General features: G+C 41.1%; 1 protein-coding gene across 5 annotated transcripts in view; it reads left to right on the top strand.

The window, feature by feature from the left end:
* Positions 1–18,624, top strand: part of ZNF385A (zinc finger protein 385A) — a 211,628-nt gene that overhangs the window by 136,381 nt on the left and 56,623 nt on the right. For 3 of the 5 annotated variants that reach the window (XM_073663153.1, XM_073663160.1, XM_073663155.1), the window contains one exon: positions 17,757–17,867. The exons of 1 other annotated variant lie outside the window; for it this stretch is intronic. In XM_073663153.1, coding sequence (XP_073519254.1) covers positions 17,757–17,867 — 111 coding nt within the window. Of the gene's footprint in view, positions 1–17,436; positions 17,555–17,756; positions 17,868–18,624 lie in introns of those variants that run through there. One more of the 5 variants, XM_073663158.1, reaches the window with a different exon arrangement.

The raw sequence follows: 18,624 nt of genomic DNA, 5'->3' as shown, positions 1-18,624 counted from the left end.
GATGCACCCCCCATTTTCCTCCAAAATTTTGGAGGAAAAAAGTGCGTCTTATGGTCCGAAAAATACCGTAAGTAGCCTCTTCAGATAAGAAGATAATTTGAACTCCTGTGCCACCTAAAAATCAATATCAACCAATCAATATCCCCAACTCCAGTCCTCAAGGCCCACCAACAGGTCATGTTTTCAGGATTTCCTTAGTATTACACAGGTGATAATTACATCACCTGCACAGGCAATAATTCCATCACCTGTGCAATACTAAAGAAATCCTGAAAACATGACCTGTTGGTGGGTCTTGAGGACTGGAGTTGGGGAACACTGCTTTAAAGTACCTTGTCATATGACTTATAGGCTTGTAGGCCTGGGCATTTGAATATGCAAATAGCCTCTTTAGAGAGATAGAGGACAATGCCATCTATTGATAGTAGCAATTTTAAAAGTCAATATTGACCCTATAAAGGGCCTTACCACATAACTTAGGATAAGAAGGCAAACCAGAAACTCCATTTGCAAACACATGTTTCAGGGTTTTGTACCTCATCAGTGCAAAGCAGTAAAACTGGTTAAGCTGGATGAGAGATCTTTGACAGGGGGTCTAAGGAATAAAATTTCTCCTTCTGATATGTGCCAATGAGCAAAAATAGACTTATAGGTGCATCTCACTAAATTAGAATATCATCAAAATGTTAATTTATTTCAGTTCTTCAATACAAAAAGTGAAACTTATATAGTACATAGAGTTATTACAAACAGAGTGATCTATTTCAAGTGTTTATTTCTGTTAATGTTGATGACTATGGCTTACAGCCAATGAAAACACAAAAGTCATTATCACAGTAGATTAAAATAATTAACAAAAAACACTTGCAAAGGCTTCCTAAGCGTTAAAAAAGGCCCTTAATCTGTTTCAGTAGGCTCCACAATGATGAGGAAGACTGCTGACTTGACAGATGTCCAGAAGGCAATCATTGACACACTCCACAAGGTCCCAGAGTTCCAATTTTCATTTGGAAATCAAGGTCCCAGAGTCTGGAGGAAGAGTTGAGAGGCCACAATCCAAGCTGCTTGAGGTCTAGTGTGAAGTTTCCACAATCGGTGATGGTTTGGGGAGCCATGTCATCTGCTGGTGCAGGTCCACTGTGTTTTATCAAGACCAAAGTCAGCGCAGCCATCTACCAGGAAATTTTAGAGCACTTCATGCTTCCCTCTGCCAACAAGCTTTTTGGAGATGGAAATTTCATTCTCCAGCGGACCTGGCACCTGTCCACACTGCCAAAAGTACCAATACCTGGTTTAAAAACAACAGTATCACTGTGCTTGATTGGCCAGCAAACTCGCCTGAGATTAACCCCATAGAGAACCTATGGGGTATTGTCAAGAGGAAGATGAGAGACACCAGACCCAACAATGCAGAGGAGCTGAAGGCTGCTATCAAAGCAACCTGGGCTTCCATAGCACCTCAGCAGTGCCACAGGCTGATCGCCTCCATGCCACGCCACATTGATGCTGTAATTGATGCAAAAGGAGCCCCGACCAAGTATTGAGTGCATTTACTGAACATACATTTCAGTAGGCCAACATTTTGGATTTTAAAATCATTTTTCAAGCTGTTGTTATAAAGTATTCTAATTTACTGAGATAATGACTTTTGTGTTTTCATTGGCTATAAGCCATAATCATCAACATTAACAGAAATAAACACTTGAAATAGATCACTCTGTTTGTAATGACTCTATATAATATATGAGTTTCACTTTTGGTATTGAAGAACTGAAATAAATTAACTTTTTGATGATATTCTAATTTAGTGAGAAGCACCTGTATATATACAAGTAGCCTCTTCAGAGAGTTTCTGGTTTGGTTTCTTTTCGTAAGTCTTGTGGCAAGGCCCCAGTCACCACGTTTTTCCTACCCCATCTGAAAACAGCATAATTTAGGCACAGTGACCCTGATGGAATGTATCACTCACTTTAATGCCGCATGCAGTCATTTTGATAAAATCACTGTTTTATCAGCTGCAGATCTACCAGTTCTCTATATGCCGATCTCTGTATAACCTCGCCCACACCACTGACTGGTAGCTTTCTGCCTGTGTACACAGAAAGCTGCCAAGTAGTGCTGGGGACAGGGTTATACAGAACTCATGAATATTGATGACTACCTGGAAGCAGTTTTACTAGTCCTATAGTGGTAATCTTCTGCTGATAAAGCAGTGATTTTTATCAAAAATACAGCAAGCAGCCCAGTAAGAGCTATATCACTGGAATCAGGTTCTATGTCTCTCAGATTAGGTGACCAAAACCTCGTGACAAATTCCCTTTAAAGGATCGATATTGATATTAGGATTGCTACTTCCAATAGTGAGCAATAACTTTCCAGTCCTTTTTCTCTGAAGAAGCTCTTTGCATATTTAAAGTATGGAAAAACACCAAGAATCATGTTTTTTTTATAGATTTTTTTTCTATGTGTTTTTAGCATTTTTTTAAAAAAATTGTACAAGTGACAAAGGTGGCGGTGCTGGCCTGTGCACGTCAGGTATTCCTCTCACAGTGCACACTGACAATGCGCTCTCTTGCCGGTTCCCTACTTCTGCTCAGAGCCGGCGAGCGAAGGCACTGTCACTATACATATTGCATAGTAACTAGAATCTACTGAGCATAAGTCATCCGGCGCATGTTCAGTAGACTAGGGACTAGCCCAACACCTGAAACGGAGGTCACTAATGACGCTTCATTTCATGGAGGGGGCAGAGGCTGTAGCAGTGACCACAGCCTCTGCCCCCTGATTTGTTTAAGTATCCCAGCATGCACTGGCAACAGGAACAGGAAGTAGTAAATAGAAAGCAGTTAGATAAAGTAGTAAGGAAACGGTGCTGAATTTTTAATTAATGTATATTAGAAAAGAGAGTAGATTATAACATTAGTTCCGGAGTACCCCTTTAACATTAAAAGGGTCTGGTATTATAGTTCAGCCCCATTAATGTGAATTGCTCTGTGCTGAAGTACCGAAAACAACCATGGATGAGAGTGGTGCTGTCTCTGGAGTGCACATTATTTTGTAATCTCATACAATACATTTCCTTTATCCCTTTATTTCTTTGTCTCTTTTTTTTGTCTATACCATATTTCAGTATATTGCTGCCATGTAAAGGCTGTCTCCTATGTCTACAACTATTTTGGCTGATTCCCACAAGTGATAGAAGAGGCGTTTTGGCAGAAAAGGCTTATAACTGGTTAATTGAATGTTATAAATATATTATGATGCAGCAGTATGCTTCATTACTCATGCATTGCTAGGAAAACCTTTCGTTGTAACGCAAGAAGCAAAAAATAACCCATTTCTTAATATACCTTAAGAAAGGTGAAAAAATCAAGGTGCAATGGTGAAACCTTAGAAGCGACTCGTATATTCCAAGAAGAAATGAAGGTTGTTGAGGTTTCCACAGAGAGAGTATCGCCATAGATTTAATAGAAAATGTGAAAATATAGTGTTTTATTTTCCTTTTTATGAGAAATGGAAAAACTCTACAGAATGTGGGAGCCATGCTTTATTATGGGATAAAACAAATGAACAGAGGGATGAGGTTGGCGGGAGGTGCCGCTGCTGTGATCCTCAATGGTGCAGCCATAACTATGCTGACATAAAAGTGTGTTTGATGAATTGCGAGCTGGCATGTCAGGTGGCAGCAGGAGATACGCTCCATACCGGGCTGCTCTGTCCATTTTCTCTAACCGTGTCAATGTCACAAAATACAGAGCTGAGGTTTAGAAGGATTTGGTTCCTCTACCCAGGAAAGCCTGATTAGTGTATAATATGGTGGCCCGAAGAGGAAAATTGTAGTAATCTAAAAACATACATGGGAAATACATACATGGGAAATTGTCCTCTGGTTCTTTCCCAGTTATGCGAGATCCTACCCAGGAGACTTTCATGACAGAACAAAAAAAAATAATTTGACTTGAGGATAACTGTACAGAGATGAAACCTGAAACTCCTGGCTCCAGGTCAAAATGTGCAGCAGGCTCCCACCCTAATGTGCCATTACTAATACTGATGTCTTCTTATGTTCCAGTGGAGTCTTTATGCCCCTTTGCGGCACTAAGGTCTTGGTGCAACTGCTACCTCTGCACCACCGTTGGATTTGCTTCTGATTTATAGATGATCGAATCTCTGGAGATATAAATTTGGCAAATTCGATGCCAATTGAATGTCCATTTTTATGCTCTTGGGTCTCTCTAGTTCCCAGAGCATAATAAACGTAGAATGTAAAAAAAAATGTAAAAAAATTAATACCTCACTACTTACCTGTCCAGCTGCCCCAGCAGCCCGCCATCCAGTCCGCCGCTCCATTTCTTTTCTCCTTACCCCATCGCGTGCATCTTCTTTGGTTTGGTTCACTCTGAGCTGCTGCTTCTGGTGTAACTAAGCCTCTGACGTCCCTCCACACAATACCTTCCTAGTCTACCCCTCGGGAGAGGCACGTTTTGAAGTTACAACGTGCGCCCCAACTGCACAGCAGACAAGGACAACAGATGCCTCATTGCGCCCACCTGAAGCCAAGAGTGAAGCAGGCTGAAGAAGCTGTGTGTGACAAGGAAAAGCAAAAAGTGGTGCAGAGGACCAGACTACAGGTCTACAGGGGCAGCAGGACAGGTGAGCTGTTGAGGTGATTATTATTATTATTTTTTTGTTGCCGGCCCGCTATGGTTAAGAAAAATGGCTGCTATTTTGCTGAATTTAGAGCAAATTGCAGAAGATCTGTACTTTGGAAAATACTAATTTTTGTAAATTTAGAGGAGAATTTAACTCCAATTAACTCAAATGATTCCATATCATTGGTGCAATCGTTGTGGCCACACAGGGGTCCAAGAGGTAAGGGGGCCCATTTCTACCTCCAAATCAGGTGCAATTTTGCATTTTTAAGAGTTCTTGGGCTGCAAATGGTCCATATATTGTTCTTGCACAGGGGCCCTTTTCTGTTTATGTCCAACCAGTGGCCCATCTCTATTCTGAATTTTTAGTACTGTATTAAAGCGTTAAAGACATGTATTACAAATCCTTTATAGGCTGTTCCTGATCCAAATTACTGACAAATCACCCAGTCATGGGTGATAATGACTATCATTATACATAACGTATGTTTCATTATGTAGTGAGATTTAGCTGTCACCACATACTGTAGGTTTGTCCTAATTTTTTACAACTCCCTCTAAGAATATCAATTTTTTGTTTTAATTGTCAAGTAAAAATTTGAGATTCACTAATGAAGGAACAATCTGTTATCCCTGACATGGAGTCATGCAATGCTGAGAGCTCACAAGTTCTCCTCGTCTTCTATCACAAAGCATGACACTCAGATGACATTGTCACCATCTGCCTAGTCAGCTGTATACATATAGAGATATCACAAGATTTAGTACATGAAGTATTTGATTGGACAGTAATGTCTGGGTTTTATCCTTCAGCCCAGGAGAACCTCCAAGATCACTGCAGCGTGGGAGGGCGTCTGGCAAAAAAATTGAATTAGAAGCTTTTCTTTAGAATTATTCTATAATCTGACTTCTACTTATCCACTTACCTTTCTGTAATCAGTAATTTTCTCTGTCTTTCTTAAACACTTGCTGCCTATTTAGCACACAATTATACTCAAGAGGGTAATTTTTAGGGTTCTATGTAAATTATAATATTATTTATTATCTATTATTATGTAGCACAACCCAAATGTCAAAACACTGAGGTCCAACTGTAATGACCCCATATTAGATTTCTGTTGGCCGGGTGCTCTTGAATTCTATAGGAGAGCCACTGCCAGACACCTTTGATGTCGGATTATCTCTAGGGAGAACAAAAGGATCATGCCACTGAAATTCAGCAGAGCAGATCCTTCTCTCTACCGATATCGTTCGATCCTAATGATAGTGGCAGATTCTGCTGATTTGCCTGGTAGATTTCAGTCTGGGCAATAAGGCTCTGCTCACATCCATGTATTCCAGTCAAGGTTCCATTGTTTTTGATAGCATGAAGTGTTATTCTTACCATCAAAAATACCAAAAGCCTTATCAAAACCAGATGGACCTTAAAATTAGTCAATGGGATTCATCGGGATTAGATGGTATGGTTCTGATCATTTAGTTTAAAGCAAATCTGTCGGAAGATTTCTGCTATGTAATCAGAGGACAGCATGAGGTAGGGGTTAAAACATAGATTTCAACGGTGTGTCACATGTCAGGCTGTGTGCTGTTGTTTGCTTACAGTGAAGGTTTTATCACCTGGTGATTATCATTGTCCTGACTACAGCAGCTACAGCAGCTACAGCAGTGCACGCATGCTTGTCTGACTCCACCCCCTTCTGTAATAAGCAGCTCACTTTCAATAGACAATGTACATAGAGACCCTGGTGTGGGCTGGATTAGCTTTCTCAGCTTTGCAGCATTGCTAAATCTAAAATCTTTGATTGTGTCACAATGGCTGCACCCAGTAAACTAAGTGATACATCGTTGGATTCAGGATCTCTTTGCCTACATCAGGCTGCTCCCAGATGAGGTAGCAAAAACCTGCTGACAGATTCCCTTTAATTAGTGTATGAGCCAGGAGGGTCTTATGAACACCTGACCTGATTTATTTTTTTGCCTTTTATGTACAGTTCATGTAACATGGATACTTTATGATATATGTGGTGTACCTTGATCATAAAAAAGAGAAGAAAATTTATTGAGCTCACCCTCCTGCAACCATCAGCCAGCAATCACAGGAAACACGGTGCACAGGAGCACTTAGGAGAGTCAATCCCACACAGAAGGTTCCAGGCAGTAGGGGACCCAGCACACGTGAATAGATAAAATCATTGTTTATTCCAAAATTGTTAAAAACATCTTCATCAGTATATATATTCAATAAAAAGATTAACTAAGAACTAGAGAGTTTAAAAGTTCAAAACCCGTAATAACTCACATGTCTTATAGATCATATTATGGAATATCTACTGATGAAAATGTTTTTAACAATTTTGGAATAAACATTGATTTCATCTACTCACGTGTCCTTTATCCCTACTACCTGAAATGTGCTGTAACTTGTATTATTTAATAAGAAAGATCATTATCGTATGGATTACAGTGTAGTGGATTTTTTAGTATGCATTATAAATACAGAAAATATTTACTTTCTTTTAATTTTAACAGCAAAAATAAGAAGTGAAAGAAAAAGTAATTAGCGCTGGACCAGATGGGTATTATTTTTATATTAATTGCAGGGAAACTTCATTAATTCGGCTATTTTAGGGCAGCTTTTATATTTATAGACAAGCAACAATGTTTCGGTTCATTAGACTTTCTGCTGGTGAGAAATATAACAATCCTGTTTATTCTAGAGATCTATTAAAGTACAAACAGGTGTTACATGGTGTTGATACACTGACAGCAAACTACATTTATTTTAAAATCATACGGCATATTTATTATGTGTGGCATGGAAACTATCAGGAGAATGCGTAATTTTATAAACAGTAATTACTAGCAAACATGACCCGTGTTTCAATGTTTATTCCAGTCTCAATGACAATTTACAAAATGGTGATATAAGCTGCTTATAATTCGATTATGCATTGACATTGGATTGACATTTCTTCATGGTGTAATAACAATATACTGTACTATGAAAGGCACTGGGAAAGATGCAAACAGCACAGGACAAAATGCCAAGTGTTTAGGCTTGAAAAATGGAGCTGTAGAGGGAATAAAGTACCAGAACATAGTGTAAAAGCCAAAATGGAGGAGGACACGGAAATTGGAAGTGCTCACCCGAGTGGTTGTGTGAGACACAGCTACTCAACAAGTAAAGATTGCCAGCAGCTGCCCCATGACTGGGTGAAGAAATCCACCAGAAGAAATTGACCAGGATGGACACTTCACAATTATAATAAAATTCTCTTGACGTAGTGAAGTTGAAGGTTTTTATTGCCACAATGCGTTTCGACGCCGAACTGGCGTCTTTTTAAAGTGTAAAAACCAGCATATAATGTCAGTATGTTAGCTTTTACATGAGAAAAATACACCCTCACTACGTCAAGAGTATTTTATTCCAGGAGCACAGCCAATTATAAACGTGAATCGTCCGTCTTGGTCAAGTGTTTAGGTTTGTCAGAACAAAAAAAGTCCTAAAAACTATCAGTTTTCTAATTCATGACAGCAATAGATTTGTCTTTGCTCCTAGAGCAGTGTTTCTCAACTCTTGTCCTCGAGACCCACCAACAGATCATGTTTTCAGGATTTCCATTCACATTGCACAAGTGATGGAATTATCACCTGGGCAATACTAAGGAAATTGCGAAAACATGACCTGTTGGTGGGTCCTGAGGACAAGAGTTGAGAAACACTGCTCTAGAGCATTTACCCTTCTCTATCCTAGACCCTCCATCATGTTTACATAGGAGGGTCCCTTATTGAGTTTATGGATGTGTTGGTCTTCGCCCGTTTGCAGGAAGGTGTGTAGCTCGAGCATTGACAATAGAGCAGGTTTGTTTGCCACCATATGGCACCATAGATGCTTGCTGTATATTAAAAGGGGCATAAATTCTGCAAAAAAATTAGATAGGGAACTTAAAAAGGTAGAAAACTTGGAGTGATGAATGTTTTCCTAATTTGATACACTGAGCGAGGGCATAAGTAAGAGGTTTCGTGCTGGCTTTTTATACCCCTTTATTCCTGACATCAATCTCTAAAGCTGGTACCCCCTGCCTTCACCTTTCCATGTCTTTTTTCCTTTAAATGACCTCCTCAGTTACTACACAGAGTGTTGGAGCCCTGTGCAGAATTGAACAGCCCGTAGAAAACCTTAATGGGATTTCCCTTGAAATGGTCCCATAAAATGCATGGATCACTTTAATGATATGCATGCCCTTGACTTGGAGATTTACAGAAATTTCTGCTTAGCTGTGACAATCTAAACAACAGTATTTCCCTATCAGTATCTTTAGGCTTCTATGCAAATCATATTGAACGGTTCCATGTAGACACAGAGGTGCCATGTTTCCCTCAGCATGAAGAACAAATAAACATATGGCTTCCCAATTACAATTTCTTCTCATTAAGTCTCTTGTGGTTATAAAATGTGATGTGTCTTGGAAACATTTGTCACATCATTATAATGGTTATACTTTCTTCTGCATCTCATCCAGACATGTATTCCGGCACCATGACCTGAAATTAAAGCCACACAGTGCAAGGTTGAGCAGAACTCTTTACAAATGACCACCCCAACCCCCCACCCCAGATTGTGCATAATCCCACTAGATTTCTAAATTACACCTCTACTATGACATGGCAGATGTGTTTGGTCTATCCGTAGCAACATCAGTCACCAATCCTCGTGGACCAAAGCAAGATTAATGTAATAGACATTGATGCTGGGGGGAGGATTACCCACATCAAATAATCCAACTTTTAGGATTAATTCTCTAAACCAGCTTTAGCTTTTCTCTGAAATCTTCCATTTCTAGTGCAGTAATTCAGTATTCACGTTGTGATGACAATATGGCACATCTCTGAACGGACCTCCAGGCCCGGCTGATACTAATGATCTGTCCATGGATTATGGTCTAGGATGGACTCCTGCACCAATGTCACACTGAATCAGCTTGGAGAATTAAAATATATCTTATGGCATTGACAAATGCTTGGTTTAATAGACCAGTTGCTGAATATCCAATCTGATTACATGCTTCGTTCTCTAATTACTGGAGACAATTACATGGCATAATATGTAACTAATAATGACCTTGCTTTTTAATACAAAGTGACAAATTGTCCCTTTCTTTTTATTTTTTTATTTTCATACTTGACAATTTAGACATGTAATAAACTCCTGATGAAATTAGACGAGATGAGATGGAGATGAACTATGCTATATATTATCTATTGCCAATTACATATATTTGTGGGATATACCAAGAATTGGGCATAGATGATGATTAGACAAATCAAATCTATCGAGTACATTTTTTAAAATGCTAATTCAGCCATTAGGCCTTGATAATAACCACTGGCTACTCCACAGGAGCTTTATACACTGACAAACGAATGAGTTGTTTTATCCAAAAAATATATTTTTTATTGAGAATATATATATAAGGAATTTAGTAAAACAAAAACCGTAAAAATTGACAAAATCCAGAATATTAGCAACAGAGCAGTGCATCTAGCATTGTACAAGAAATATATGAAAGTACAAAGCCCCAAGTAATAAACAACAATGGTCAAGACACATATTAAATGCACAAACAAACATGTACGAATTCATAGGTGTATGGCAAACGTGCTCTTACCCATAGTATAATGCAATCTACAGAGTTACTGCAAGAACACAGTCCCCAATGCACGTTTCGCGTGTTTAGATCTCGCTTCCTCAGGGGGTCTGATGTACTAAGCTGTTCCACAAAGCTATAAATGTACTGAACTGATATAGAATCCAATATCAGCTGAATTAAATACATATTACATTTTAGAATTTTAAGCATTTCCCCCCTGAATAAGCATGTTACTATTGTCTATGGTGAATGAGTTCTGCATGAAGTCTTAACTCTATAAGGTGGCTTTCAGGTGCAAGTGATATAGGTGCACTTGGACATCCCTCAGTTTTGCTGAACTGAACTTAGATGACCATAAAACCTAGGGTGATGCAAGTTTAGCATTGAGATGAAATTGAATGTGACACCTGTGATACTTACTACAAACTCATTCATTTAACGGTTGTCTTAAACTGGACTGGAATCAAAGGAATCTACATGTCACCCTTATTTTTCCATCACCCCAGATTCATATGTAAACAGTAGGATGACCATAACCGTAGATACACTTAACCAGCTTGGCCCATGAAAAGCATTTATTGCCTATAAATTGTAAATGAAAGACCACTGGGAGATATGGGGCTGAAGCAGTGAACAAACTAAAAGAAAGCCCAGCTACTACTCTGCTAAATGCCATATGAAAAGAATAGTCTGTTATTAAAGATGTTGGCCCACGAAAAACATTTATCACCAATCTCCAGGATAGGTAATAAATACTGTAAATGCTCTCCTGGGGTCCCAATGGGATCCTCACCACTCACTAGTACTAGGGTCATGATCATCTACCCAGGATAATTATTATTTAATCTCTTCTTGAAGGAGGGATCAGGACTTCAGTTGTAGTGGTCAAGGGACTGATGAAAATAATCAAGTACAGCATTGGGCAAGCTTCATCAGTTCCATAGACATCTTCCAGAGAGGGGTTTAGGACCCAGTGAGTGCTGGGGATCCGAGTAGAGGTAGATTATACATTTATTACCTATCATAGGGATATACATTTATTACCTATCATAGGGATAAGTGATGCATGTTTTTGACACCTTTTATAGGGCATTTGCCAGAGTAGCAGCTAGATTCTCCATTACAAAGAACAAATAGGTTAACTTTATCAGTCCTATATCTTCAATCAAAGAGTAAGGGTTTGTTTACATGGACTGACTGGCGGCACGATACGACCGCCCATCAGTAAACTTTTACCGATCAGTGGTCGTTTAAATGTGTGGCAGGCAGACTCCAGTAAACCATGCACACAGAGCGATCTATAATACATCACTCAGAGCACATAGGCTGCCATAGTTATTGGCAGTGTGAGTCCTGTTTACATAGGACAATGTGCCACCGAGAACAATGAGCTTTTACGATCCGCAAAAGATTATTTCATTTGGTGAATGTGCGTTTTGCTCGTTGATCGATCAGCAGCCTTTTTATACTGCAAGATTCTAATGAAATGAGTTTTTAATAACGCTCAGTCACAATTATATTGCTTAAGGGGTTATTCAGGACTTTGATTATTTTTTTGTATGGGGCAGGGGCATACGTAGAAATCACGGGGCCCCATAGCATAAATTCTAATTGGGCTCAACCCCCCCCTCTCCCCCGCCAAAAAAAGAAAGAAAGTAAAACAAAAATTAAATAAGTGTAGGGGTCACAGAAGAGCATGTCTCACAACTTTCCAGCCTTTACATAGTACTTTTCCTCCTGCTGAAATCCCAGATTCCTCTTTCATTGCCCCCATAAAGTATTATGCGAACAAAAGTGCCCCCCCCCCCCCCAAACACAGTATGATACCCCCATGGTGAATTCCTCCACATGCACAGTATAATGACCCTACTGTACCCCACCTCAACTTCCGACTCAAAGTATGGTGACCCCCAACACAGTATAATCCCCCAACTGTGACCCCCACACAGCCCTCCATGCAGTATAATGGGCCTACATACAGTATAATAGTCCCCTCTAGCCCTCCAAAGAGTAAGATGAACCCCATACAAACCTTCACACTGTATAATTGCTTTCATATAGTATAATGGCCACACATAACCCTCCAAATATTATAATGGCCCCACATAGCCTTCCATATAGTATAATGTGCCCCCATGGTCCTCCATGCAATATAATGCACCCCCCATGGTGCTCCATACAATATAATGCACCCCATGGTCCTCCATACAGTATAATGCAGCCCCCATATAGTATAATAAAGCCCCCATACGGTATAGCTCAGCCCGCATATGGCATAGTGCAGCCCCCATAGGGTATAGTGCAGCCCCCATAGGGCTTAATGTAGTCCCCATATGGCATAGTGCAGCCCGCATAGGGTATAGTGCAGCCCCTTTAGGGTATAATGCAAACCCCCAAAAATGTATAGTGCAGCCTCCATTGGGTATACTGCAGTCCCCAAAGTGCACAGTGCAGTCCCCATAGGGTATAGTGCAGCCCTTATAGGGTATAGTGCAGTCTCCATAGGGCTTAGTGCAGTCCCGATAGGTCATAGTGCAGCACCCATAGGGCATAGTGCAGCCACCATAGGGCATAGTGCAGCCCCCATAGGGTATAGTGCAGCCCCCATAGGGCATAGTGCAGCCCCTATAAGGTATAGCGCAGCCCTCACAGGGCATAGTGCAGCCCCCATAAGGTTTAGTGCAGCCCCCATAGAGTATAGTGCAGCCCCCATAGGGCAAAATGGAGCCACATTAAATAAATAAATACAAGCTTACCGCTCCTCGTATCCCCTGCTGCTTCGGTCTCTGCAGCGCGTCTCATCAGCTCCACTGCCTGACCCAGCGTGGCGCGATGAAGTGACGTCATCGCGCCCACTGCATCAGACTCAGAGGGGGGATGATGGGAGAGGGAGTGTCACATGACGCTCCCTCCTCCATTACTGCTTTCAACTGTATCGGCATATGCCAATACAGTTGAATGCGGGTCAGGGGGCGGCGTTGGCTGTCCGGAGGGAGGCTCGATGTGGGGGGGAGCCCGATGCGGGAGGGGCCTGATGCGGGCACTGACAACGGGCTCTCCTGGTTCATGGGCCTCATAGGAGTCACGTGGCCTGCTTTCATTGGTGGTACACCAGTAGTATGAGGCTAAGAAGTTACCAGCAGGCAGTTGTGAACTACCGGCCTATTCTGCCGATGATCTCTGCCAGCTCAGAGCAGTCACGTACAGAGATTCTCCTGCTTCTGCTCACATCACGTTGACAGATCAACATCTTGTTTTTTGTTCAGCTCTGTCGATGGGTCGTCACTGCAGACGTCATGCTGATTGACAGCCGGCTTACCGCTGTTTAATTGCCGGGAGCTGGCTGTCAATCAGAGTGACGATGGCAGTGACGCCATGTCAAAAGAGCAGACCAGTGGAGAAAGAGCTGCTCTGTTGATGTGAGGTTAAAAGAAGCTGGAGAACGGCGCCTGAGCTGGCGGAGATCGTCCCCAGGCAGAAGAGTCAGGTAGTTGGCAACTAACTGCTGGTAAGTTCTTAGCCTCATACAAAAAAATAACCAGGTAACCCCTTTAACAGTCGTTTTAAGTAACAGGAATTTTTTTCCCGTTTTCCAGTACATGATATGGTAAAACCAATGGTGTCGTTCAAAAGTACAACTCAACGCGCAAAAAACAAGCCCCTACATGGCCACATTTACACAAAAATAAAAAAAGTTATGGTTCTGGAAATTAGAGGAGCCAAAAACGAAAGCTCAAAAACGGAAAAGGGCCGCGGCGTGAAGGGGTTAAACTTTCCTAGTTGTCTAATTGATAAACTTGGCTGTTTTACTAGGTCAGAAGAATCCAGACTAAACATTGCCCAGGAATGAAAATTCATGATAATCTTTTAAATCCTGAAATCTACTTCATATGTGCTGTTTGCTACATTTCCCCAGGCATCTGATGATGCCGCATTATTATGTGTTAACATTTTACAGTCCTTCAGTCCATACGCTTTACTTTCACCATGAAGTACACGTGGTATGGACATAATGGATATACTGCACATAAAGGTTTATTATTGTAGTGAACGGTGCCAAATACTAATTGTATGTTCACGTAGATTGGAGATCCAGGACATGTGATATAATCTCATTGCAATTAATTTTTTTTGCAGAGAGAACAATAATTAAATTACCTTTGCAGTTATAATTGGTGAGAAATTAGCAAAGTCATGGGCTTTCTCTGCAAACAGGATGTGGGAGAAAAGTAAATACATTCTTTCTACGCTAAAAAATGCAGCTATGTAGTTTGCATTTTTGCTGTTCTTGCTCTCTCCACTTGCATAGTTTTGTCTTGGAGGTGAGGGCCAGTTCTTGAGAGTTTTGCCAGATCTCCCGTTTTCCTGTAGCATTGAACTTTCACTCCTGATGGTCTCTATCATTCTAATGAATCGCAGTGATTAAACAGATCCTGCTTGTTCTCTGATTCAAGAGTAATAAAGGCTCCACAGCCAAAACAAAAAGCCAGAAAAATGATAATACATTGCCAACAAATACCACTAAAGTGATAAGAAGATACATTAAAAAATAATAAGATTTGAGAGTCCTCAGTGGTTGATACCATTTAATGGCTAACTGAAAAGATGGTAACAAATTGCAAGCTTTCGAGACTAATCAGGCTTATTGATCAGACATAGAATAACACAAAATCTGAAGAATCACATATTTATACACAACAGGGCACAAGAATAATGCAGTAGATGAGACAAGTGATATGAAGCGGAACTATGAGTATGGGAGGGGGAGAAAGAGTTGTGGCTGTGAATATTGGAGCAGTTCATAGATAAGGAGTGTGAAAGTTTTATTGTCCTGTGATTGAGGTCTGGTCCATGGCTGTGATGCCCCCACAGGTCTGAGGAGCACATTCCTTAGTTGCTGTAGAATTACATAAATCCATGCGACACATTCATTCCTGCACTGAGTGTGTCAAAGGTTGTTATGAGTTTGTATTCCCAAATTTTTCTGTCTCTCTGAGATTTGAAGATACATTGTAAGATATTCAATGTTATGAAAGAAAGAGGATTCTGAACAGGCGATCCTCTTTATTAAAGGGTTTGTCACCTTTCAGAAAACATTCTCCAATAGCAGAGGTCCCCTACCTGTAGCTCGGAACCACATGTGGCTCGTGGGTCCGTACTGTGTGGCTTGTGGCTCTCTGCCAATTTGGTGCATTATTACCAGGTCTAGCAAACAGCTAAGAAGAGCAGGTCTCCAGACTTTTCTGTATAACCCCGCACAGATGAGCAGATCTGGATGTGCATATACTGGTCTATGGAGGTGGAGAGATAAATATGGTAAGCTGGAAATAGGATGATGCTGGAGTCCTGGGTTCAAATCCCACCAAGGACAACATCTGCAAGGAGTTTGTATGCTCTCCCCGTGTTTGCGTGGGTTTCCTCTGGGTTCTCCAGTTTCCTCCCACACTCTAAAGACATACTGATAGGGAATGTAGATTCTGAGCCCCGATGGGGACAGTGCTGATAATGTCTGTGAAGCGCTGTGGAATTAATGGCGCTATATAAGTGAGTAAAATAAGTAAATAAATACTGCCAGATTTTGGGGGTGCTCGAATCTGGATATGGTAGTGTGGTTGGGGATGTGGTAGTGCGGTTGGGGATATGATAGTGTGGTTGGAGTGCTTGATACATATAAATGGGGATAAAGTGGGAACCCCTGGTCGCAAGTATGCTGTCTATAAGACAGAACAGTACAGAGTATAAGTGCGATTTCTGTGACAGAAGCTTTGACCGTCATTGTACAGGTAATGGGGGGCGCTGGTTGTCACTACTCGCAGGGCTCTGAATGTGGCTCACGACCATCTGTCAGAGCTGAATGTGGCTCTCTGATTAAGAAAGGTTGGCGACCACCGTCCGATACACTGTGGTAGCTATATAAAAAAATGAGTATTACTGAGTGTTACACCAGCGCCACCTCTGCATTATTGCTCTAGTCTCTGTTGTTTCTTTGCCATTCTGACGTCACATTGACAGCACTGCAGTCAATCAGTGAACTCAGCAGCTCTGTCCATGTAGATAGGAGGAGCTGCTGAGCTCACTGATTGACTGCAGGATCATTTTGTCAGCTTTGCCGATAAACAGATGCCAGGAAAGTGGTGGAGAGCTAAGTAATACTTGGTTCATTTTCTGAAAGGGGACAGCCCTTTTAACTACAGCTGACCCAAAGCATGAGATAGTTGTCAGCTGAATGTTCATTAGGCAGAACGTTATCTCTCCAGACTTGTCCATACACTTGAGCACTCAGCTTGACCTATCCGTCACATATTTTCAATGGGGAGAAAGGAGAAAGTCGCTGCCAGACTCTTCTTGTCTCCCCAGAAAACAAAGAGATTTAATGTTTAAATTTCAGCTTTCTCTCCCCCAATATCATCTGTTGGGAGGCTCACACGGGAACTGACATATCATTGGGTCAAGCTGTGCAACCGCACAGGGGCCCAAGAGGTAAGGGGACCACTTCTACCTCCAACGAAGGTGAAATTGTGCATTATGAGGAGCTATTGGACTGCAAAGGGCCCAAATATTGTTCTCGCAGAGGGGCCCTTTTCTGTCTGTGTCCACCAGTGGGCTCACATACACATCAGATGGTCATCCTAGCCCACTGAAATCGGCGAGCTCAGCTGCCTTTTATCCAATGTGTATGGGGTCATCCAAAAATCCCTAATTGAGTATATAAGAAGGATACTCTAAAATAGACAAGCCCTTTAATGAGTTACAAATAACTAAGCAGAGAAAGATTTGGGGCGCAATTTGCCCAGTTAAGGGGTAACATTATCATGGGTTTGAGTTTATGTTACTTTTTACAATGCAAGGAAAGATTTAAAACCTGAATTATGAAAAACAGATGTAACAGATAGAGAAACTGAAGGAATATTGTATATGGCAAGATTCCTAAAAGACTTGTAGCATGCAAGTACCTCAACAAATATTTTTCATTGTCACTTTAAGATCTCATTATTCTGGAGACAGTTTACTGTAAGTGTCAGTTTATCTCTGACTTTTGGGTTTGGTTCATGGATGAGTGATCAGGGTGGATTTCCCTTGGGGAAGGGTGGGAGGATCAAACATCTTATACAACTAAATAAAGCTTTCTTGCTGCAGAAACTTTCTTTAAAACATTCTGAGCAGCAGTTCTGTTATATGCAGCACATCCCCATGTAACTCCGGCCGGCTGGATCATTCTCCACTGCTATAACCTTGTTGTGCCGACCACCTGTGTGTACAGTATCTTACTGGGAATAGTTATTAGCCGCGGTGCTGCAGCGTCACTCATGCTCTGGCTCTTTATTTCCTAGCTGTGGGAGACAAATGAATCTGTGGAGAGCAGAGAGCATGGTTCCTTCGGCTGGATTTCCATTACTATGAGTTACTTGCTGGTGTTTTTTGACTGGAAATTGCTTGTGTTCTGTCTACACAGATGGACCCCGTCCACAAACCTGTGATCAGCCCTAACTTTGGCATCCCACTGATGAAGACAAAACGGCCAGTCATTTCCTGCAACGTGTGTCAAATCCGCTTTAACTCGGAGGTAAGTGCTACAAAGCAGAATTCTAAAATGCTGAGATCCTCTAGAGCAATTCTCCACATAGATGAGAACTAGATTACTCGTATTGTAATGGGAAGTGTCATGTTGTGTGATCTTTGGAGGCAGGCTTGGACTGGCCCACAGGAGAACAGGAGAATCCTCCGGTGGGCCATCACCCTCTTATATGAGCAGTACTTGGCACAATATACTCGAATCACTATGTACAGACAAAGGCAGCATCTTATTCATTTAACAATCTACCCAGTTCATTGTTATATAAATTTGTGATTGAGGATAATGTCACATTTGCATATAGCTGAAAAGTGGGCCCTGGAGTTGGTTACTGGTGGGCCCTTGGCTCCTCAGTCCGACACTGGTTGGAGGCTAGCTTTTAAGGAATGCAGCACTATGCTCACCATAGAAGTCAATGAAAATCTACATTTTTGTATGATGGTGGCCAGACGATACTATAACAAATTTCCATTAACAAAAAGAAAAGTTTTGAAAGTTTTAAATCTTAAACAAATTCACATGATTTAATGTTCGTGCACCTTTCATTACATTTTATACCAACTTTATGGTGTTTTTACCAGGATGGACCATACATTGCTATATTGTTCATCTGCTTTCTCCTGCACAGATTGTTACTTTTTGTACTCAAACTTTTATATAGTTAACACTTTGGTTGCCAGCATGAGTCGCCTTATGGTAAAATGCTTTTGATTGCTTGTAAATGGTGATTGAAACTTGTGTCCCTGCC

Source organism: Phyllobates terribilis, unplaced genomic scaffold (assembly GCF_046119375.1).
Source record: "Phyllobates terribilis strain yellow unplaced genomic scaffold, ASM4611937v1 Scaffold_2__4_contigs__length_985480577, whole genome shotgun sequence".
NCBI classification, from domain to species: Eukaryota; Metazoa; Chordata; class Amphibia; order Anura; family Dendrobatidae; genus Phyllobates; species Phyllobates terribilis.
Note: the sequence above shows the minus strand (reverse complement) of the source record. Positions and strands in the feature narration are given on the sequence as shown.